Below are 24581 nucleotides of genomic sequence, written 5' to 3'. Positions count from 1 at the left end.
ATTCTCTGTGTCACTCGATTTATCACAAGATGTCTAGAGCATATCAGATATTATGGTATTGTAATGATAGTATAAGTTTGGCACACTGTATTTATCAGTTTTTTTCTTCTCACAGGCAGGGATGATCAGAACTGAGCTGGAGGAGTTTTTCATTGAGCCAGTGGAAACGGGACATCATGTGATGGAGCAGGAGGAAGAGAACGGTGGCCGTTCTCACATTGTGTACCGTTCTGCCGCCCTGAAGAAGCCTCCTGTTAGCCCACTAGCTGCAGACTTTCATTCAAGAGGTAAGTCCTGATCAGCACCTTCTCATACTAGTGTTTATGCTAACCTGTAAATTGTGCAGTCACTTTTGTGTTATGTAGTTGTACCATATGACATGCTTAGTTAACTCAAAGACTCAGAGGCCTCTGGTCAGCTTGGGTTTCTCTGTTTGGATAATCGTCCACATGCTGCCCAGTCCGACATTATGTGTCTTATTCATTGTTGGGCAGTAACGCATTACTTAGTAACGCGTTACTGTAATTTGATTGCTTTTTTAGTAACAGAGTAATCTTTTCCAAAATAGTAATTAAAGGATAGTTCCAAGTCCAAGTTACTATACGTTACAGCTGTGTTAAATTGCTGCCAACAGAATGCGTGTTTTATCATCTAGATTATAAAAAGAGAAATAGCTTATCAGATGCCTGCCTGTCGCACACGCGAGTCCGCGACGTTATCTACCCGAGGCCTAGTTTGACTGGTAAGAGCTTGCACGACGGGTAAACCGATAAAAACAAATTCAGCATTTATCATCATACATAACATTGTGTGTCATATATCGTTGGATAAGTCTCAACTAGCAGAATACAACAAGCAGAAATGTTTAGTTAGGCCAAACAAAACCAAGTAAACAGTATACACATGCGGCTCTTGGGCTGCGTTTTGGTTTGTAGCTTCCCCAAACATTAGTAAACCATAGTCGATTGCTGAAATTTATTTAGAGCAGGTACTCTCGATTCAAATACGCCCAAACACAACATAACATGGCGTGTAGATCTTGAAATAATTATCATAAGAGTGGCATTTACATGCTGCTTTGCTAAAGCTATGAGACATCCAAGATCCGTTCGGTCACGATTATGGCAATGATGTCAATGAATAGAAACTAGATCTCAGGTATGGTGGGTGTGTAAGTGAGTATAGGGACGATGATTAAAGACCAATCGGCGACTGTTTTACAGAATGCGTGCTCTTGGATTGATCACTCACATTGACAGCTCTTGCCATTCACCATAGAATAAAAGTGTACCAGGATCTTAATCATATTTTTTCTTACTTATTCGTTACATGTTTACGCATGCAGGTAGTTCTTATTTTCATTTTGTGTCTCATATATATAAATCTAATTTGAGCTGTTTATCTGATATGTGATAATAATCCTTCATAATGACAGTAAGTAATTTAAATGTCATACCACAAAGAATCAAAAATGTCTTTACATAAAAAGGCTTGATTAGAAAGTCTTTCTTTCTTTTTCTTAAAGGCAACTTTAAGATTTAGGAAGCTTTTGAGCATTTAACCATGCTGTCAATTGAATGCTTACAAGTGACATTTTGCAGCTCTGCCCAGCAGTTCTTCTAGAGGAGATGTTATTAGCACCATTTGGTCATGTACCTATTCAGGAGATAGAAAATCGATTCTAAGCCTTTCTTCAATTGCTCTCTGCGTGCACAAGGTAGTCAAGTTTCAGCTGTATTTTCCTCCTCTTAAAATGTGTTTATGGCTAAGCTATTGCACGCTTTCAACCCATGCTGCATGTAAGTACATCTGTTGTCTAAAGTCCTCTGCAGTTAGCGACTATAGGCCCTTTAATGCATTCATATGAATTTTTTTTACACTTTGCACCTTCAATACAGCCTTTACATATAGGATTTCTATTTGTGGGTTTTTGTTTTGTTGAAAAATAGATAAAGATAAGATGCTTCATTTCAGATGGAAAACAACATGCAAAAGAACAACAACATTTGGTTTCATTTCTTGTCAGCCATATGGGAAAAAAATATCTGTTTCACATGCAAATAAACAATTATGCAATTAAATATTGGTTCTTCATAACAACCCGTTTACTGTAGCTGCTTACTAAAAACATTCAAATAAAAAATCACAGATAAATAATATTTGATTATGAAATGAATACAGAAGCAGATAACAGATTTTATTAATAAAAACATTTTTTAAAAAATGGTCTAGCCTACTTCCTGTTTGATTATGGGGGAAAATGTTTACCTTTTGTTTTTGCATAATGTATAGTATGAATTCATTAGTGCAACTAAATAATTGCATTGCATGTTGCACTGTTTAGATTTAATATTTGTACAAAAAATAAACATTTTATTTTTAGCACAATTTTTATGTGCTGTTGCAGGCTGTATGCAGTCTGTTCGATAACTTTATTAAATTCCTGTATTTCACAGGGCGCAGGTAAATATGACATTTATTATGGGTTTATATGAATATTGTTTTAAGTTCACTTATATTAAAAGTTGTTATATTTTTTGAAGCCTAATAAATGTTAAAAAATGTATAGCTTTCAATTACCCGTTTACATGATTAAAAATCTATGTAATGTTTAATTAATGTAAAAAATATATATTTCATTGAGACATCAGTAGCTGTATTAGAATCTGATACTGGCCTTCATTCATAAAAAATGTTAACAATAAATGCCATTAAATAATAATAAACAATAATTAACAATAAATATTAAACAATAATGAATGCCATTAAACACAAAATCTTTTAAAGTCTTTATGTTGTTTCTAAATTAATTTGGAGATTAATTGTGAAATTATTACATTATACAATATTAAAACTTATAAAAACTTATATTTAAAACGTAAATGTTTTTAACGGCGATTAATCACAGAAAAAATATGTGATTAATCTAGTTCATTTTTTTAATTGATGGACAGCACTAATATAAACATACATATATTTAATATTTCACTATATATTTATGTAATAGATATGTAATATGTAAAGTTTTTTATCAAAAAATGAAAAAATAATAAACTAAAACTTTAACCTTTGATTTTGCCACCTTATTTGCCATCATTATTCAGATATCTGATAAAGTATATCATATAAATTTGTATATTTGTGTCAAAATTAAAAAAATTATTTTATCATATAAACAATGGTCACATTTTACATTTAAAGTCGACATGAAATCAAAATGGACCCTATTTACTTTGTTAGCGCATATTACTAGTCTTGTGGTGAACAATTAATCCGTGCAAGTTAATACAAAGAAAAAAATTGTTTGCCGTGGTAATCTTTAATCAAAGTCTGAAATGTTACTTCCGGTCTGGAATGACGTTCCTTTTCTGATGACGTCAGTTTGACGGCTTGGGTTGAAAACACTCCCCTCAAACCGTTAGTCTGCTATGTGTGAGAGATGGAGAGGAGGAGTGCTAAAGTAAAACCCTGCCCTCTGTTCAATATTCCTTTTCACTTGGAAATACGTCACAACACTGGAGAAAAGTCGTTTGCAACTTCCAGTTCACACAGACTTTAAATGGAAAATGAAACTGGTTGTAGGATGACATCAATAAGTTATGTCAACATATGTTTTACATTGTTTTAAAGGGCACCTATTATGGAATTTTGAAATTTACCTTTCATGTTGTGTGTAACATAGATCTAAGTGAACAAAAACATCCTGCAAAGTTTGAAATATGAAAGTGCACCGTATATAAAGTTATTGTTTTTCAAAAGTAAGAGTCGACTCGGAGTCATTTTTATGAATCGTTAGAAGACCGAAGCTTTTTCTCTGACTAGATGACGTCAACTTGTCAAGTTATTTGAATACGATATGCCCACTTATTGCGCTCCAGGGAAAACTTGAAAACATCATGGCGACGAGATGCTGTGTTCTGAACTGTCTATGGTTCTGAACGGTTCTGAAGTGCGACTCAAAAGCCAACTTTCTTCATCTGCCCAAGGAGGAGCATTTGAAGACTAAGTGGCTACAATTCATATATACAACTATACCACAGAAGTATAGTCCGAGCCTTGTGCTTTGCTCGCGCCATTTTGAAGATGATTGCTTTACCAACTTAAATGCAATCAAACTGATATTGAAGGAAGGTTCAGTTCGAAGTGTATTCATCAGCTTCCTTCTCCGTATCACAACCTGTAAGTGTTATTACAGTTTTTCTCAGTCGCTTTGGTGCATTTCTCACATCACTATTTACATTTGCACAACAGTTAGTTCAACCTCCACAACATTTAGTCATTTGTGCACATCATAGTAGCAGTTTCTCATTCCTTCGAACAAATTGCAAATGCTTTTGGACATGCATCAATTGCTTTCATACAACTCTCTGCTGTTTTCTAACATTATCATTTGCTTATGTCATGTCAGTCAAAACAGCCCGGTCTCACCCCAAAACGTCACATACTGACGCGTCTTGACCATTCGGCAACATACGACGAAAAAGGTACCCTTTAACGTCCATATGAGACGCAGACATAAGCGCACCAGCAGCGCCCTCTAGCGGTACCCTACCGCATACCTAAACCCAACCATTCCCGAATCGTCACATATGGACGTTAAAGGGTACCCTTTTCGTCGTATGTTGCCGAATGGTCAAGACGCGTCAGTATGTGACGTTTTGGGGTGAGACTGTGTTAGTCAAAATTAACTATACTTGTGAATGCTGAATAGTCATTCCATATAAAACTAATAGTCCTCCTTTCATTGCTTTAGTCATTACATACAAAAATGTTGAACTAGTTGTCAAAATCTGTCAAGCAAATTTTACAAAAAACATTTAATCTTTTTTTTTCCTGAAAATGTCTCCTAAATTGAACAATTTATCTTAGGTGAATCTCAACTTTCACTGATGTGAATGGGTGTGTGAAGCATTACTAGTTGCAACCAATAATAAGCCAATCACTGTCAGAGCTGAATCCCATACACCCCACTTTACAAGCATATATGAACCAAGCAGGACATAGTGTGTACCATTTCTACAATACTGTGACACAGAAATGGAAGGCCAGCCTCGTGGAAGAGGGGTGCGGGTGAGGGTGAGGGTGCGGGTGAGAGTGAGGGTGCGAGTGCGGGTGCAGGACGGGGACGGGGAAGGGGAAGAAGAGGCCAAGTACATAGGCGGATCCCTGATGAAATCAGGGGTACAATTGTGGTACAAATGTTAGGGGTACAACAGGGGTACAAATGTTGTCACGGCCTCACAATGAAACATCTGCTGACTTTGTTAGACACTCTTTACAGGGACATAATCCCTGAGAATGAGAGGGGTCTAACTGGAGACCATCTGAGCAAGCATGTTGTTGTTTTGGATTGCATTGCAAGAGATGATATTTGCTGCGATGCAGATGAAATGATGTGGCCAGACAGAGAGGAACGTCTGGATGCGCATGAATGATTACAGTACTATGTATGTTGTATGTTCAGTTCCAATATGTACTGCAATATTGTTTACAGTTGTGCACAGTTCTACCCAAAGGGAGTTTATGTTTGTTGTAAATAAGGGTGTATTTTTTCTTTTGCACAATGCTGTGAACAAATTAGAATTGCAAAGAGCATATGCAGTAAAAATGTGAAACATTCAGTGTCTTGTAGTTACCTCACTAAATACAGTAATGTGTAACTTTACTGTATTTTTCAAATGGCTGTGCAAATAGTATATAGTGCTGTCTTGAGCATTTTCAGGTAGTGTCACCAATATCTGACTTTTTTGCATTGGAAAACATTTACAGAGTAAACTGTCATAATGAAAACATGACAAAGCCATTTGACTATCTCATTCATAAGCAATGGTGTCAAGACTTTTCATCTTGATGACACTGACACTTTCATTGACATGAATACTTGCTTTTGAGGAATGAGCTATCCATTTTGAGCAAGTGACACGCTTTTGCAGGTTATCAACTAGGTTTTGCAGTTTGTACTAATTGTTTTGAGAACTGCATTAACTGTTTGTCAGGCTTTGGGGTTGATGAGATGAAGCGAGGACTCAATTGCAGGAGAATGGGTTTTATTAATAATAAGAATAAACAAAACACAAACAAAAACTACCCCGAGGGGGAAAACAAGACAGACTGACTCAACTTGACTTGACTTCGACAGCAGGGAAACACACGGTGTACATATGACAACGAAACAGCACAGGACTGAAAACACAAGGAGATTAAATAGGAAGAACAAACAAAGGAGGTAACGAGAGAGGACAGGTGGAGCAAATAAATCAGGTAACGAGGGAGGACAGGTGGAGCAAATAAATCAATAATCAGGTAACAAGAGGGAAGGGGCTAGACAATTAACTGGAGAGCACATGGCACAAAAGAAACATACATGACAAGCCATGTGCTCACACCAAACACAACTAGAACACAAGCACATGGCCTGTAAAACAAATCACAAGCCATGTGCTCACACAAAACGTGACAACATGAAAGCACACAGCTAGTGTAAAACACAAGCTGCGTGCTACACAGTACAAGACATGAAAGCACATGAAACAAGGCATACAGACAAGACAACATAGGAGTGTCAGGGCTCTGTCACAAAACCAAGAAATAGACCAGACAGAAGTGACAGAACCCTGACACTGTTGTGCAAATGTAAATAGTGATGTGAGAAATGCACCAAAGCGACTGAGAAAAACTGTAATAATTGTTGCTTTTATGTTTTATGTAGCATGCTTAATAATTATTTTGTTTGTTGTGTAAGCACCGTTTAGCTTCTAGGTCTTCAATGACAATTGTATTGAGATGTGAAGTGTTTGTCGTTGTTTTCGGAGTTGTCTTAAAGAATAGAGTAATACCTCGTAACGTAACTGCATATTATTTTTATTTTTTTTAAACGTTATGTTTATGCTTCGGGCTAATGCAAACAAAGACTGATTGTGCTTTTACAATATGAACTCTGGGCTATGCTCGCTAAAATAACATTAAATTCTTTATCTTATTTTTAGTTTTTTACTACAAACTACAAAGCAGTGGACTATAATCATTATTATAACACAATTGAATTGATAAAAGCATCATTGTACTCCGTGTTAAACAATAAGTATTATCTCTGTAAACACTGCTGGGTCATCTGACCAATCAACGCAGATTAGCGTCGCGCAAAGGAGGGGTTTGAAAAATGAGTCGTTGAATGAATCATTTGGGAGTCGGTGAGCAAGTCAGGTAAAAATAAATGCATATTATACGACAACAAAAGTGTTTTTTGTCATTGCATGCATGTAAAACTGTTGTTGGGGACTCCCTAAACAACATAAGGAACATTTTAAATGTCATAATAGGTGCCCTTTAACTCATCAAAACAAACTTTTTTTTACTGTACTTAGGACCCTTGACTACCATTACCATTCTGATAAACTACACTAACTAATGCACATCGATGTGTGAATTCCCTCAAAAGAAACACATATAATTCAAATATTCACAGATCTTTATATCTAGGAGCTCATAGTCTCATAGTCTTTCACAATTGCTTAATGGCCTTGGATATGTTAACAGACTCACTCAATGAATAGTTTGCCTTTGTATTGACTTAATTTATTTGCCTGTTGCTTAGATTTATGTTGCAGAGGACAAACACAAAATCTTTCTCTAATTGAAAGTGATATTAGAGATCATCTTTTTTTTTTTGCAATTTACTGTACAGTAATTATGGAAATAGTGTCTCTGCAATCAGAGGAGGATAATATGATTTTCCCATGTCAAGCCAGGTTCACACTGTAAGACTAAAGCATGTTTTAGTTTGCCAACTGTACATACTGAAGTACCAAACAGACACTGTACATCCGTTGATTTCAAAGGCGGATGCTATGCCGTAAGATAAAAAAAAATGCAAGAGTTTGCAAAAGTGATGCTGTCATGCAACCAAAAGTTGCAAACTTTCCAATTTGTAGAGCAAGAGTAGCAATGTGCAAAAAAAGAAAGAAAAAGAGCCAGATCTGATGATTCAAAGTACAGAAACGCTCTGCTTTTATTATGTTTTTGGGACCAAAACTTGTCACTTCACTTTTAATGTCCAATTGATCACCTAAAGTTCAATCAATTGTGACCTTTAGCACTAGAGGCGTTGACGCAAAAGTGCTCTGGTATGAGAGGCATCATAACTTTCAGTCTGTGTTGCATTGTGTAGCTGTGCATTGAACGGGTCCTGGAGTGTGCTGTGAATATGGGGGATTATGAAGGTCTATTCTGAGCGCTGCACGTCTGACACCACAGCCGCCAATAATAAAGGAATTAAAGCAGCTGTGGAGAGGAAAAATGAGTTTCCTTAAGAGTGCGTGGCAGAAGGATCTGGAAAGCGACAGATCTTAGCAAAGCGTAGTTTGGTGTTGATGCTTTGTCAGTGACACCTGCTTCTCAGCTGATTTCTCTGTTATGCTTTTGTGATGTGTATGTGTGCATGCTTCTCTTTCTGTGTTACACCCTGTAATAATAATATTATCCATATTGACAAACTCAATTGTCTATGCATTTACATGCATCTCTGTACACATGCAAAAAGTAGTCTCCCTGTTGCTTGGTGAGCTGAAGTGTGTGCCTATGAAGTGCTAGGGTGAGTCTGGATGGCGTGGGAAGCGACGCTTGGGAGGTGGTCGTGCTGCACTCTGCTGTGAAAAAGCTGAGTTTTTCATGGCCAGACGGTCATGTGACGCAAAAACAACATAACTGAGTTATGTTCCTGCTATGCTGCATTTCACCTTCTCCGAACTAATACCAAGTACTGTAGCACCATCGATTAACAACATCACTGTTGGAGCAGATTAATGGTTGTTCTTGAGGTGAACTAGGAAGCTGAATCGTTCTTTAGGATTGAATGTTTACAGTGGTATTATTTACTGAACAAGAACATTATGTAAGTTAGCATTGTGGTGATTTATAGCAACAAGGACTTTCTTGTTTACAAGAAATTATGTTCACAAGGATTTGAAGCAACATTGAGATGTTTCCAAAGGTCATTTATTATTCTCTAAAACAATCAAATTGTTTTTTACATGAACCATTTATTCATTCATGAATTAGAGCAATCCTATTTATTGTTTACATTTCTTAAAGAAAAGACCATATTTCATATTAAAAATAACCTGATTTGTCCTGTCTGTCTGTGTTTTGTCAGTGTCCTCTCGTTCCACGATGTATTTTTCACTGCGTGAGAACGTGTGTTGTGAGAGGGGTGTCTGCTTGTCGGACGTAGCAACAGTAACTAAAGAGGGCGGGTCTTTGCGAATGGTCAATTTCTTGTAGAGCCACCTTTTGCAGCAATAAGTTAAAAGAATCGTTTTCTGTATGACAGTATCAGTCTCTCACATTGTTCTGGATGAATCTTTGGTCTGCTCTTCTTTACAACGTTGCTTCAGTTCATTGAGGTTTGCAGGTATGTGTTTATGCACAGCTCTCTTAAGGTCCCGCTGCAACATTTCTATCGAGTTGAGGTCTGGACTTTGACTGGTCCACTGCAACACCTTGATTCTTTTCTTTTTCAGCTATTCTGTTGTAGTTTTTCTGGTGTGCTTGTGATCATTGTCCTGTTGCATGACCCAATTTCGGCCATGCTTTAGCTGTTGGACAGATGGCCTCACATTTGACTCTAGAATAATTTGGTTTACAAAGGAGTTCATGGTCGACTCAATGACTGCAAGGTATCCAGGTCCTGTGGCTGCAAAACAAGCCAAAAATCATTAGTGTGATGGACAGTTGATATCAGGTGTTTGTGCTGAAATGCTGTGTTTATTTTTCACTAACTTGGCGCTGTGCATTATGGTCAGACCTCCACTGTGGTCTTGTCTGTACAAAAGAACATTGTTCCAGAAGTCTTGTGGTTTGTTCAGATGCAACTTTGCAAACTTAAGGCCTCATGCATACCGGGACGATTATCGTGGGCTTATCGCCAGTGTTTTTCGAGACGTTCTTCGAAGCGTCTTTTGTGTTCATACCCAAGCGATTTTCACTGGCAACGCGGCGAGTGAAGGTGCAAATGCACTCCCTGACAGTCGAAAAACTGATTTAGATTATTGAAAAACAGAAATACCCCGGTACACAAGGTGGCGCTCTGCAACTTTACGTTTCTAACACTCGCTTGTCACATAGAAGAAGAAGAGAGCCAGTATTTATGTGGTTGCCAAAACCATTCACACACTTTTAGCCAGCTGGCAACTGGCATGGATATTTCAAGCAGCAGCAGTGTTCATACACCAGAAGAGACCAGCAGCTCTATATTCATCTTGCATCTTTTTCTTCGTCTACTTACTTCCTCTTCGTCGTTGTCGTCTTCTATCAATGTGTGCTCGGCAAGACCGTTTTGTGCTTGAGCGCCACCAAGTACTGTAACTTCAGCAGCTCCAGACACGTAAACAAAAGCGCCAATCTCATTGGTCGGCCAGTTTTTAAAGTCAAACAAACAAAAAACAAACCTAAGGCTTTTTTTATTTTTTTATTTTTATTTTACGCCTGGCATTTTGTGTCGGTGTGCACTGCATAATCACATTGGCGCCCTTTGTTTAGTCACGAGGCGTTAAACGTCGGTGATTGTCCCGGTGTGTACGGGCCTTAAGCCCTACTGCCATTTTCTTATTAGAGAGAAGAGGCTTTCTCCTGGCAACCCTTCCAAACATGCCATACTTCTCCAGTCTTTTTCTAATTTTACTGTCATGAACTTTAACATTTAACGTGTTAACTGAGGCCTGTAGAGTCTGAGGTGTAGTTATTTTTTTTTTTTTTTTTTGCAGTTTCTCGGAGCATTGCACTGTCTGACCTTGGGCAAAATCTGCTGGGACGTCCACTCCTTGGAAGATTGGCAACTGTCTTCAATGTTTTCCACTTGTGAATAATCTTCCTTACTGTAGAATAATGGACTTTAAATTATTTGGAAATGGATTGATGGCAGCAACAATTTCTTTGAGATAATTGCTGATGTATTTCCCTGAATGCTCCTGACCAGTAAACTGCCAAAACTTCTGCTTTTATAGTGGTGATCACACTTGCTGATGATCAATTAATCAAATACATTTGATTAGCAGTGCCTGCCTGCTACTTACCGTCTTAATTCCTATAGAAGCATTAAGGATGTACTTTGTCACCCGTGGCTTTTCCATTTTAGCCTAGTTCTTAGTAAATAGATAATGACACAATGTAATGTGTCATGTGTTGTTGTTCATCTGAGGTTGTATTTACCTAATTTGAAGTCCTATAATAAAATTTTTAGTTATATCACCCAGCGATAATTGTAGGACTTTGTCTCTTTCCAAGTCTGTGTGGATTTCATGTCCCCTTCATTCTCTTTATCAAGAGAATATTCTTTTGGTCAGTGGATTGAGGCATGCACAGACAGATGGACCCCCATGAGGCGTATCCCACAATGCATCACCTGCTTCGACTGCTGCCTCACCCTCAGGATGTTCTCCAAGCAAATACAGCTTGTCTGGATAACTCTGTACTTTGTTTTTAATGGTTGTGCTTCTTTTTTTTTCTTTCTTGTCTTGCAGTGAAGTTGAACTCTGTTTGGGTCACCGTTTGATGGTTCATTTGGTAAACCAGAAATAGACAGCTGTCGAGAGGGTTTAATTTTACACCGTGTCTGTTTTTCTGGCCTGTTTTGTTGATTTTGTCTGGAGAAAGTAGGTTGCAAGTGAAGCATCCAACAAATTAGTGTAGTAGCACTTAATTGTCACATTGTTATTCTGTCCATATTGACAAATCCCTTCTGAGATGATGTGCACCACCCACATAAACAGGATAAATTAGTGACTCACTAAATCTCATGTGTCATATTTGGCGAGTTGTGTTTATTGTTTCATATGCTGTTTTATTATGTAAAAGCAATATCACTAATATTAGCCTAAATATCACTATTTCCATTGCAAAAAAGGGAAGAATAAAAAACACTTTTAATCTGTCACACAGGATTTTAATAAGATGTTATAACAACTCTTCATAACAATTTCCCAACATCTATTTGGCTACCCACCTCTAGTGCAAAACAAATTAATGTTACCAGTCCTGAGTCTAAACCACTACACCAAATCCCCTGCTGAATCAATTTAACTGGCATTTCCCCCATTGTGACTTTTTTTCTCAACCAAACCTTCTGGTAAAATAAGCAGCCATTTAATTCCAGTTCTACTGAGCAGCCTCCTACACAGTGACTGTCCAGGCCTATTACATCATGTCTTGGGAGAACTGCACACGTAATGGACAGAAGTGAGAAAAGAAAACGGGAAAATGATCCTGTTTTCTATTATTGCTTTTTTTTTTTTTTGAGCCTTAGTGTTTTACCTGATGGGTCATTGAGAGGTTAGTACTGTTCATTACTTTTACTCTACTTCTCAATCATTTTAAACGTGTTCTGGAGGAATTTCCTGTATTAAGCATTAATGAATCAATCTGGTGGAAATGCTTAGGGTGGAATGGTCACATACTCACACTCTAGTATAAATGTTATCTATCTCACTCAAATAATAGTTGTAGACGGTCACACATGCACAGATGGCATCCTGCAAAACTAACAGGAAGTCAGTGAGAAAGGAGTTCCACAATAAGTAGCATGGTTCTACTTGTGATTATGTATATGGCTTTTTTTTGGCCTGGCCTGTTCTTTCACAAAGCATTTGTTTTAAAACATTCTTTTATTCGTTTTTCTATCCCGTCTTGACAGATTTTGGTCTGTAAGATTCTACAAAATTTCTCTTTTAGTGTTCCACTCATGCAACAATATGTAAATGATGACAGAATTTTGAGTTTTATATCTAGATGTTCTTACCAAGCTGTGGCACAGATGGACAAAATGTAATTTTAAACATCAGCTCTCTTGCACCTGTTGAATGTCTGAGTTAAACCTCAACCAATTGTCGATCTGGTCTTCATTTCAGAAGAAAGTCAGTTTGTCCCCGTCTCCCTTAGCAACCCACGCTCTGATCTGCCTGTCTGTAGGGACTCAAAAACATATACAATTTCAGCCCAGCAGAGCTGTTGGTTTTCATTGGTCACGAACAGGAACTGTGAGGACACACATATGGCCTTTAAACTGCGTCCATATAAAACAAAAAATATTTGGGTCGGACCTTTGAGAAGAGACTGTTTAACTTGAATGCTTCGTAGCGACACACAGGACATCAAGGACACAAATTTCTGATATTGAAAGCATTGTGCAGAGTCTGCGGACATTTTGTCCTCATAATTTAGGGTTTACCATGACCACACACACACACACACACACACACACACACACACACACACACACACACACACACACACACACACACACACACACACACACACACACACACACACACACGTCAATAAAGAACCTTTATTTTTAAGACTCTAGATATGTCGGTCTAAGGATTAATAAGTCCTTTTGTGTTCCATGATTTGGAATGGGCGGTTTATTCCTATTCCTTTAATGAACCATCCAGTTGGATTTCTACTATTCTCCACAGGTGGTCATATAGTATTCATAGCTACACCTACAGTATACAATTATTTCAGTCCTGCCATTTCCATCTGTATGTTCTGTAAGTAGTTCACTGAATTTGTTTGAACTGGACAGATTACAGGGCAGCACCAAAGCCGTTTTTAGTGGTCTTTTTATGGGATCTTGACTCCAGAACATCTGTTCTGAAAGGCCTAATATTACAAAATAATAACACACCCAGTATTCCCAGAGATAGACCCAATGGACTTGAGCACTGGAGGAAGCAGCTGGTTGCAGGAACACTTCCTTAACTGAAACTCTATAATTTCCTCACACACTCTCTCTGTGTCTCCATTTTTTTGTCTCTCTGCCTCTTTCTTACTTTTTTTAATTTGTAACACCTGGAAAGGGGAAGTATTGATGATCAGAACAAAGTGTTTGTGTCCTTTTACAGCATGTTCTCTGAGCTTTTGCAGTATATACTATGAGTATGTGCTACTAAAATCCTGTATAAAATAACATATTTAGGAAATATACAGTATAGACAACATCCATCTGATCACATTAGATACTGTCTGGATACCAAAAGGCATGTTAATGGCAGGTTTTAAAAGAGGGTCTTTGTTTTGAAATAGGTCAGTATTGTACAATGACATGTTTTTCTTAAGTTTCCTGTCGCGTTTTGATATGCTGGAGTTTTTCAGATTGTATGTGACATAACGTGAGTATACTGAGCTCATTCCACTCTTCCACGTCTTTCTTGCCCTACACAATATTACAATTTAGTATTCACATCCTCACTGTGTAAGCTACAACAAAAAGTATATTCTTGGCCGTTTTATCACCGTATAAACCAGAATAACCTCCACTGCACTCAAAATAACTGTTGCTCGGGAGCCATGTGCTGTCAGATGCTTGAGATAATTCTTGAGACTGTTTCATGTGAGAGTGATTCACCTCAGAGTGCCGTTCTCTGTAGGTCTGTTATTGAGCCATCACTCTTAGTGCCACACCACTATCATTACTGGGAGGGGGGACAGTATGGGAAATAGCAGGGTGTGTATCCGCCTGAGCATCTGGGATACACATTAAAAAACTGCCGATTCCAACCACGATGTCAGTAAGCACATGTAAACACTAAAGCTATCAATTTAATTAAATGTTAATTTGGATAATTCATTATATAAAACAATGTAGTAAAGAAATTTAATGATATAGACTTAACTTACATAAGGACTCTGTTAAAAATGAGCACAGTGTGTTGTTTATCTGCCAAAATAATGTCTTAAGTTGTCTTCCTTGATGGTCTGCAATGTAGTTCCTTTAAGAGTTATAAGGAATTAGCTCCCCATGTTAGATTACTACGTTAGATACTTTTTAAGGGGGGAAATAGTTTTTTTTATTATATACTTATTATATATATATTTTATTTAATACTAATTTTATTTCCAGGGTTGAGGGCATACAGATCTAGAAACAATTTTGTAGCCATATTAATATTAAAGGGATACTTCGCCCAAAAATAAAATTCTGTCATTATTTACCCACCCTCAAGTTGTTCCGAACCTGTATGAATTTCTTTCTTCTGCTGAACACAAACGAAGATATTTTATAAGAGAATGTACACTGTGGGAGCGCTCTGTGTGATTGTGTCATGAAGCACGTGTGAAATCAGTTCAATGGTGTGACGAGACGTCAGAGGCGGGTGACGTCACGAACTAGGAAACTATAAAGAATGCCCAAACAGTGTAACGCTAGCTTTTGATAGGCAGAAGCAAGTCGCTGACTGGCATGTATGGTATGGCAGGGCGACGCAGCGTCTTGTTCCCTCTTCAGGGAACCAAGGTTACAGTCCTAACCAAGGCTTTCCCTTTCAAGGGAACTCACGGTGTGTTGTGAATTTATACTGTGGGAACATCTATACTCACGCCGCCATAATGATAAGTGTCTGTCTAGTATGAAATTGTGTAAAAAGCACTAAGACGAGAGCACCTGCGCCCCTGGTGTAGAGCTCAAATTCATGTTGTAAAACCTCACGAATGTGTGCAGTGAGGACCAGCCTGCTGCATCACAAACATCTTGAAGTGAAACTCTTGTCAAAAGAGCCTTAGAGGCAGCCATAATTATAGTGGAGTGGGCTCAGACTGCAATAGGGGAAGGCAGTCCATCATAAGCAAGAGAGATAGCCTCGACTACCCACTTGCTCATCCTCTGCTCAGATGCTGGGGACCCTTTGCTAGGAGACCCAAAACATACGAACAGTTGTTTAGATTTATGCCACAAGGCAGCTCTATGTGTACATTGGTATTTAATGCCCGAACTGGACATAACATATTATTTCTTTCCTGGTCTGAATCCTGGAATGGAGGAGGACAAAAGGCCTGTAATACAACAGATCTGGTCACAGTAATGGGGACCTTAAGAATGTACCCTGGCCTAGTGTGAGGGAACACATTTACCATGCCGGCTGCAATATCCAAGCATGAATGGGCAACCGACAGAGCTTGCAAATCTCCTATCCTTTTAAGAGAAGTGGTAGAAAGGAGGAACAAGAGTCTAAAACTTGACTGGAACCTCTTCAATAGGCTCAAAGGGAGCCTGGGATAGGCCGTGGAGCACCATGGCCAGATCCCATGCCAGTACCCTAGTGCGTACTGCAGGCCTCAGCCGGGGGAAAAGTGTTACCGAAGGGTCTCTCACTAAAGTCCAACTACCCAAAGGAATGTGGTAAGCAGCTATGTCCGCCACATAGACCTTTAAAGTGGACGGGGATAACCCTGCAGTGAATCTCTCTTGCAGGAACTCCAGCACTGTACCAACAGGGCAGTTAACTAGGTCCAGCTGACGACCACTGCACCAGGAAGTGTCCTTGTGGAGGGAGCTCTGGAGTGAAGGATGCTCTCAACAACCTCAGTTGAGAGACCAGAATCTATGAGGTGGGCCCTCTCATACCCCTTTTCCACCAAGGCAGAGCTGGTGCTGGTTCGGAGCCAGAGCCTAGTTTCAAATCGGTTCTTTGTTTTTCCACCGCCAAAGCACCAGCTCCGAACCAGTAAAACTGGTTCTTAAGTAGCACCAAATCATTGCAGGGTCTAGAACGGAGCCAAGTAAGAACCGCTTGCGTCAGGGGCAGGGGGCGGGGTTACCGTGACCAACAAGACGAATAGAAACTTGTGACCGCCATTTTTAAATAGCAGCTAGTCGAGCTAATAGCAGCTCGATTATAATATCCGTCTATGTAAGTTACGGCGAGCTGCACAAACGCGTTGGATTCCGATGTATTTTTGCAATCCCATGAGGATCCATAGTATTGCAACGTCCGTTATTGTTGATGGCTTGTTCGAGATGCATCGGAGCGGCGCGGACCGATCAGAGCTCCGGGAGTATTTGGAGAGCATACGACTCCTTGTGCTTTTGATCGCTTTCGCAGTGCTTTAATGTCACGCGGCGATCGGTCTGCGTGAAGCCGAACCATCTCGAACAAGCCTGGTGTGTTTTTGTTTGGCGCTGCCGCGCTAGCGTTGCTGGGCAACATGAGATGTATACTTAGTGACGTAAGATCTGGCTCTGTTTTGGCTCTCTAGCCTGTGGAAAGGCAAACCGGTTCTTAGAAGAACCGTCAGTAGAACCAACTCCGAACCGGCTCTAGCTCTAGCTCTGAACCAGCACCTGGTTCTTGTTGGTGGAAAAGGGGTATCAGAGGCCAAGCCCACAGCTTCCACAGTTGTGGGAGGGGGTGAAGTATTGAGCCCCCTGTCTGGGACAGAAGGTCCCTCCTGACCGTAATCTCCAAAGGAGAGCCGTTGAGGAGAGACACAAGATCCGAGAACCACACTCTGCCCGGCCAGCGCGGGGCGATCAAGGTGAGATAGACCTTGTCCCGGCCAACTCTCTCCAGAACTCCCTGGGAGCAGAGCAATCAGAAAAAAAAAGAAAAGAAAAAAAATAAATATATATATATATACTGTATATATATATACATTATATATATGTATATATATATATGAGGAGCTCTTTTCCAAAACGCTATAAATCCATTTCAATAGTTTTCAGGAAAATGACATTTTTTACCTAGACCCACACATTTTGTGAATATTCAATTTATCCTGTTAAAATGGTTGTGTGGCTCAGTCTGAACATGTTGAACAATGATTATTAAATCAAACAACAATATTGTTGATGATAAATTCAAAGTTTATTTATTTATTTTTCAAAACGCTATAAATCCATTCTTCTTTTTTTTCAAAACGCTATAAATCCATCAATTGTTTCCAAAAAAATTATGGTTTGTCTTTAATACTTTAAATTAATATAAATTAAACAAGTGCAAATGCATGAAATAAATAAAAGCCAACTATAATAAATAGTTAAATAAAATAAATAATGACACATTTTAATATTGTCCAGCACATAACACTCATTCAAATACCAGTCCTTAAATACAACAATGTTAAAAATACATTTAAATCATTTAGTAATTTAGGCTAATTGTAATTTGGTGCCGAACCTGTAAAAAGTAATGATAGCCTAGTAATGATAACAATATTCAATAAGTTATTTAGTAATACATTCAGAGTCATTTTTAGTAAAGTGTCAACCTGTAACAGATACAGTAGGACCAATTTGTCCACTACATATGCATGAAAAAAACGAATTATTAAATAATGATAACGATATTCAATAGGCAAGTCAGTCAGTAATAAATAAATAAAATAAAAATCAAGATAATAAATAAAAATCAGATCGTCCGGTGACAGCCTCTCGGCCTGACAGAAAGCAGCTTTGTTGACATCCGACTGTTGGTATTAACGCGCCTCCCGCGAATCTTCTTTTGTTGTTGTTTTTTGTGATTATCTTTGTCCTGTCTGCGTTTAGTAAACTTTAAAGCACTCGTTTTGAGGAATTAATTAAATAAACGTCTGTTCAGATCGCCGCCTATTTTGATTGCTTAGAACGCGCCCGAATTCTGATTGGTCGAGAGGATGTATCGCGTTTAGGCTAAAAATAGGTTCGGCGCTTATCGCGTTTTGGAAAGAAACTGCATCTTGCAGTACATTTTAAACCAGGAAATATCGCGATTTTGGCATGGCACGTTGATGGAGCAGTGAATAGGTTCAGTACTCAGCAAAATTACATGATAAACTCATTTTTTTTTAAATGGCGTTTATCGCGTTTTGGAAAAGAGCTCTTCATATATATATATGTATATATACTGTATATGATAGCAATAATGTACGAGAGGCTGTGCTTCGCGTCGTGCCTAACAACGCCCTTCAGCCGAGACTTATTCACGATAGAGCACTAGCCTCGAGTACCTTATTGCTTTTATAAAACGCTTTACCACACAATACAAATATTAAAGCCGAAAAATATGTATCTATGCAACTTTAATTAATTAAAATCACTAAAAGCCTTCCTTCCGCTGGAAAAAATTGTCCCTGACCGTAAACAGCAACAGAAGTTACAAACATTATTTCGCCCAGAGATGTCTAGTAGAGAAGACTTATACATTGAAAGGACTGATCACGGTGAAGGAAGACGCAACAGACAGATGACTTTAGGTACGGGATACCCCCATAACTATTAAAAGGACAAGATATCGCAGCGGACATTCAAACTGATTTTTTTATTATGAATATAATTCATTACATTTATATAGCACTATTCTCGACACTCAAAGCGCTTTACATAGAAGGGGGAATCTCCTCAACCACCACCAATGTGCAGCATCCACTTGGATGATGCGACGGCAGCCATATTGCACCAGAACGCTCACCACACACCAGCTTATTGGTGGAGAGGAGACAGAGTGATGAAGCCAATTAGTATATATATTATATATATGGGGATGATTAGGAGGGCATGATGGACAGAGGCCACTGGGAAAATTTGGCCTGGATGCTGGGGTTACACCCCTACTCTTTCGAAAGACAACCTGGGATTTGTTGTGACCACAGAGAGTCAGGACCTCGGTTTAACGTCTCGTCCGAGGAACTCTTTGACAGTATACTGTCCCCGTCACTACACTGGGGCGTTAGGACCCACACAGGCAACAGGGTGAGCGCCCCCTGCTGGCCTCACTAACACCTCTTCCAGCAGCAACCTGGTTTTCCCAGAAGGTCTCCCATCCAGGTACTAACCAGGCTCAGCCCTGCTTAGCTTCAGTGGGCAACCAGTCTTGGGCTACAGGGTGATATGGCCCAATATAGGACTGACCTGAAGGAAAATGCTATGTCTACTGTAAATGCAGGTACACTAGCTTACTCGATTTCTCGCAATAGCTTCAATTAACAATATCAATGAGATCAAACGTGTGTTTAAGTTGCTAAGAGTTGTGTATTGATACATAACAATTGGATGAAGCGGTCATAGCCGTGTTTTATCGGGAATAAAACACAGCTATTGACCAATCAGAATCAAGAATTGGAACTAACCGTTTTATAAATATAGATGGTAGACAGACAACACCAAATAAGATTTCACATATACAGTAGCGCTTGCTGAAGGCTCAGAAGCTAGCGTTACACTGTTTGGGTATGCTTTATAGTTTCCTGGTTTGTGACGTCAGCCTCTGACGTCTCGTCACACCATTGGAATGATTTCACACGTGCTTCACAATGCAATCACGCAGAGCGTTGCCACAGCATCAGTTCGTGAGTTCCCTTGAAGGAGAATTTTAATTTTTGAATGAATTATCACTTTCATTTTCTTGTTTTATTGTAGAAAAAATGCTTTCATTGTGTTTGTCTTGTATAACGACAAAATAAAAATCGTGAGAATTGATTATATATGATATTTGTGAATTAGCCTATTTGCTTGTTTATGTAGTTTATCATGTAATTCATTTGTTCAAAAAATTATTTGACTGACAGCCCTAGTGCAGAAGCGACTATTTTACCTTTTAATGATCATTTATTGAACCATCTGCTTGTTATCACTTCACATTTGGTGTAGCCATGGTGTTGTGTGTTTATTGTGGATGATTTTTCCCACCAGTCTGATTCAAAACCAGTGCTGATTTGATCTGAGTATGTTTTGACGTGGTTTGTTTTGAGCCTTCTTTAGCTGTCCACACCTCTGCATTTCATTATGTGATACATATGTCATGTTTTTCATTAAAGTTCCACTCCAGAGTTGCTGGGAACATGGCTATTTTAATAGATGTTCACATGCCCTTAATTAGAGATACTCCGGGGGTAATTGAATGCCCAAATGACACCTCTGGCCTATTAGAATTCATTAATGTGTTGCGATTAGCATTCACAGCGCTCCCCGGAGGCATTTGAGGAGAGATCATTTTGAAGTAGGAGGTCTGGATCACACGTTTCAATGATGCAACTGCAAAGTCTTGAATATGAGTGTCAACTGCACAACTTACTCCTGCAAAACCTCTTTGAACCCTGATAACCAGTGCGTTTTTAAAGCGGTTGTAATGTTTATGATCTCCTAACACTTTATAATTACATTGGAGATTACATTTTCAGATGATGCTTTGAACTATAGGGTGGTTCAGAGTGGTTCCGTTGCAGATGGTTTACTTGGTCTGGTGATGAAGCATGTTAGTTTTGAGCATGAGTGATATGTTTATTTGGCAGAGAAGAAAGGTTTGATGTTGATAGTAGCTAATGAAAAGCATCTAAATGGCTTTGAATGTGTAGCTGGCAGCCAAAACGCCCAATAACATTCTACTAGCTTTGATTCATGGGGCTTCTGGCGTGTCACTCTTCAATTTGGACAAATTTAGCACATTCATGTGCACCCATCAATCTACTGTAAGTGCCCTGCATCTTACACTCATATGCAAGCATTTTTCATTCATTTATAGTGTAATGGAGTATAATTAGAATAACAATATGGGAACAATCATTGTAAGCAGGTCTGGTTGAAGAGGGTACAAATGTGAACACTTAGCAGAGCAGAAGGGAGAATCCATTTTAACTAAGTGATGGTGATTTACTTATAAAGATTTAAAGAAATACTGACAAGCACCGGACATTGATTTAGCAATAACTAGCTGTACATTATACCGCTCATAACACTTACCAAATAAATGAATGAATGGACATGAAATAATGATTTAAAATGATGTGAGAATAAAGAGACTTTGGAATTATATAACATACAGTACATGAAACTGGCACAGATAGGAAGTAAGTTGCTTGGAACAATGTAGATGTATAATTGTCAATTAGGCTATTTATGGGCAATTTTACACACAAAACAAGTGGTTATAGAATGCAGCAATTGTTTAGTCAATTCAAGTGTTTCATAGAGCGGTGAGCTTTAGAACTTTGGCATTTAAAAGTAAAGCAATTGCTTTCTTCTTTGGAGGATTATCAAAGCTATTTTGAAGAATGTTGGTAACCAAAGGGTTTTCGGTAAGCTATCCCTTTAATATTTGCTAGTGTTTTCTCAGGCAATAATATATCATCCTTTTGATAGTTTTGTTCTTTAAAAATGTTTTGCACTATTTCAAGTGTTTGGATAAAGAAAAGAGTCTCTTTAAAGAACAAGACTGGTTGATTTCTGCAGAGAGTACTGATGATGGTCTAATTAGAGTTTTGGCACACACATTTATGCTCATTAGGGTTAGCAATATAATCACAAAATCATTGCAGCATCAGAGATCAAATAGGACTACCAAGTCAAGTCTGATCTTACCAGCATTAGTGTAAAAGTAATATTTGTAGGCTATTTTGGAGTTTAAATGAATAGTTGACAAAAAAAAAAAAAAACAATTCTGCCATTATTTACTCACCCTGTGTTATTCAAAAATCCTTTATTTCCTTTCATTTTAAACACTGAAAAAAGTAGACCATTTAAAAAAATTCACTTTTATCTTCCACAGAAGAGAAAATGTCATAGGTTTGGAACAACAAGGTGATGAAATTATGACAAAATTAACCATGTGTTTATGTAACATTTTCTAATTACACAATGGCTCTTGTAGACGTGCTGAACATGCGATGTGTACAAAGTGTCTGCTAGATTCATTCTCTCAGAGCTTTCAGAGACCTGCTTTTCCTCTGGGCTGTTGATTATTTCATACGGTATGCTGCTCAATATCCACCCTGATCTCAGACAAGCGGTCAAACTGGTTAGCGATTCTGCAGTGCAGCGAAGAGTAGACGTGAGTGCAAGAGAGAAAAAATGACAGAGGTGATGTGCGTATTCGTATCCCTGCTTGTATTCACTGTATACGTAGCGTTCACTTAGAAGAGTGGGCAAATGTGTATAAGCCTCATTAAAAAGATGATCTCCAGTAATTTGAGGGAGCTGATACTTTATGTATCTTCACTTACTTTCCTTTCCTTGAGGCATGGCTAATTCAATGAACACTTATCTGATTGTTTCCCCCTTCTCCTGGTTTCACCACACACAATAGCCTGTGGGCCTGCTGACCCATGGGAAACCGTGCTAATCAAGTAGCGTAAGACATTGTGTGAAGAATAAAACGAATGTGGAAACATTTCAGTTAAATTTTGTATTTGCACTGCATTTATTGGAAAGCAAATTTCCCAGAATATATGTATGTGAGTAATGTGCACAGCCTTCCTATGCTCTCTCCAATGGATTATGTGTCTTTGTACCATTAGGTTAATCCAGAGGGAGTGAAGCGAAATAAAAGCAGTCCAGGGTGGCCACACACCAAATGTTAAGGCAATGAACTGACACCTCCACCGACTTACAGAGTAATTGTGTGCTGGGAAACCGTAGGACTACCTAATACAGCCGCCCACTTTTACTCAAGCGAATCTTGCGACTGCAGTACCCAAATCAATTTTACCCCATGCGATGGACATGATTTATTTCCACCAGTCTGAGCTCCTCGCTGTATTGACATTCTTTAGGTTTCATTATTGCGCACCTTTCCAGGAAGAAATGATAAAATTGCAGAATTCTATTGGAATTCTAATAAGATTCTATTGGTTAATAAAATTGACAAAATTCGACATACACTATTGTTCAAAGGTTTGGGGTCGGTAAGTTTTTAAAAATGTTTTTAAAAGAAGTCTTATGCTCATCAAGACTGCATTTATTTTCTCAAAAATCCAGTTTAAAATGACTGTTCTATTTTACTATACTTAAAAATCGAATAACAAAGCTGAATTTTCTGCGGTAATGATTCCAGTCTTGAGTGTCACGTGACCCTTAAGAAATCCTTCTTATATGCTGATTTGGTGCTCATAAACATTTCTTATTATTATAATTATAAATGTTGAAAACTGTTGTGCCGCTTAATATCTTTGTGGAAACTGTGTTTAAAATGTTTAAATTAAAAAATGTAAAGCAATTTAATGTCCTTGCTGCATAAAAGTATTAATGTCTTAAATATGTCTTACAGTAACCCCAGATATTTCATGTTGAGTAGATCTTATCTAATATAGTTAAAATAAGAAGTCTGAAAGCAATCTTATCCATAGTTAGCCAAAAATTGTATTGCTCAAAGTGATTGAGCCGTTACTCCATCAGCAGTCACTGAGTTCACAGAATTTCTTTTTATTCTAAACCTTGTGCTGCTTTTATGACTAGCATCATTGTTAGTCAGACACAGCTGAGTGTGTTTGCATTTACAGTTTCATACAGCAAAGGCAGAACAAGGACACAAACCTCACGTTTTATCAGTTTATTGTGGTGCGATGTACTGATTGCCACAAAAACAACATTAAACAACCTTGCTCCACTCATGTCGTGATTCTGTGGATTTCTCTCTGTTGTCTTGTCTGTGTGTATATATTTGTACGCAAACATTTGTGGATTGTGTTTCAAGTCTTCTGAAACAGTATAAGCTTATGTGAGGACTGAGGAGTATACTGATATTCCAGTCCTTATAAAATTATAATATTCCCTTCTGCAGAATCTCTGAATTGTCAGTTGTGATCAAATTCATTTGGAAAAAATAGTTCCATCATGACAACTCTCTGAGTGTTTGGCATGGTAATGGGTATGACAATGTTGACATATTTGGGGATGTTCAATTTAATGAATCAATCAATAATACTACTGATTAGCATTACCAAACATGGACGTTTTATTATTATTTTATTTTAATACTGTGAAGCTGCTTTGATACAATCTGTATTGTGAAAAGCGCTATACAAATATTCTTGACTTGACTTGACTTGACTATTTGGTC

The 24581-nt window shown here is 38.3% G+C and overlaps 1 protein-coding gene across 2 annotated transcripts in view; it reads left to right on the top strand.

The window, feature by feature from the left end:
• LOC307007758 (A disintegrin and metalloproteinase with thrombospondin motifs 2) overlaps positions 1-24581 on the top strand; it is a 149099-nt gene that overhangs the window by 60484 nt on the left and 64034 nt on the right. For both annotated transcript variants that reach the window (XM_079630072.1, XM_079630073.1), the window contains exon 3: positions 116-287. In XM_079630072.1, coding sequence (XP_079486198.1) covers positions 116-287 — 172 coding nt within the window. The remainder of the gene's footprint in view (positions 1-115; positions 288-24581) is intronic.

Source organism: Phoxinus phoxinus, assembly GCF_949152265.1.
Source record: "Phoxinus phoxinus genome assembly, chromosome: 12".
In the NCBI taxonomy this organism is placed as follows: domain Eukaryota; kingdom Metazoa; phylum Chordata; class Actinopteri; order Cypriniformes; family Leuciscidae; genus Phoxinus; species Phoxinus phoxinus.
The sequence above is the reverse complement of the archived record's forward strand: the minus strand, read 5'-3'. Positions and strand labels throughout refer to the sequence as shown.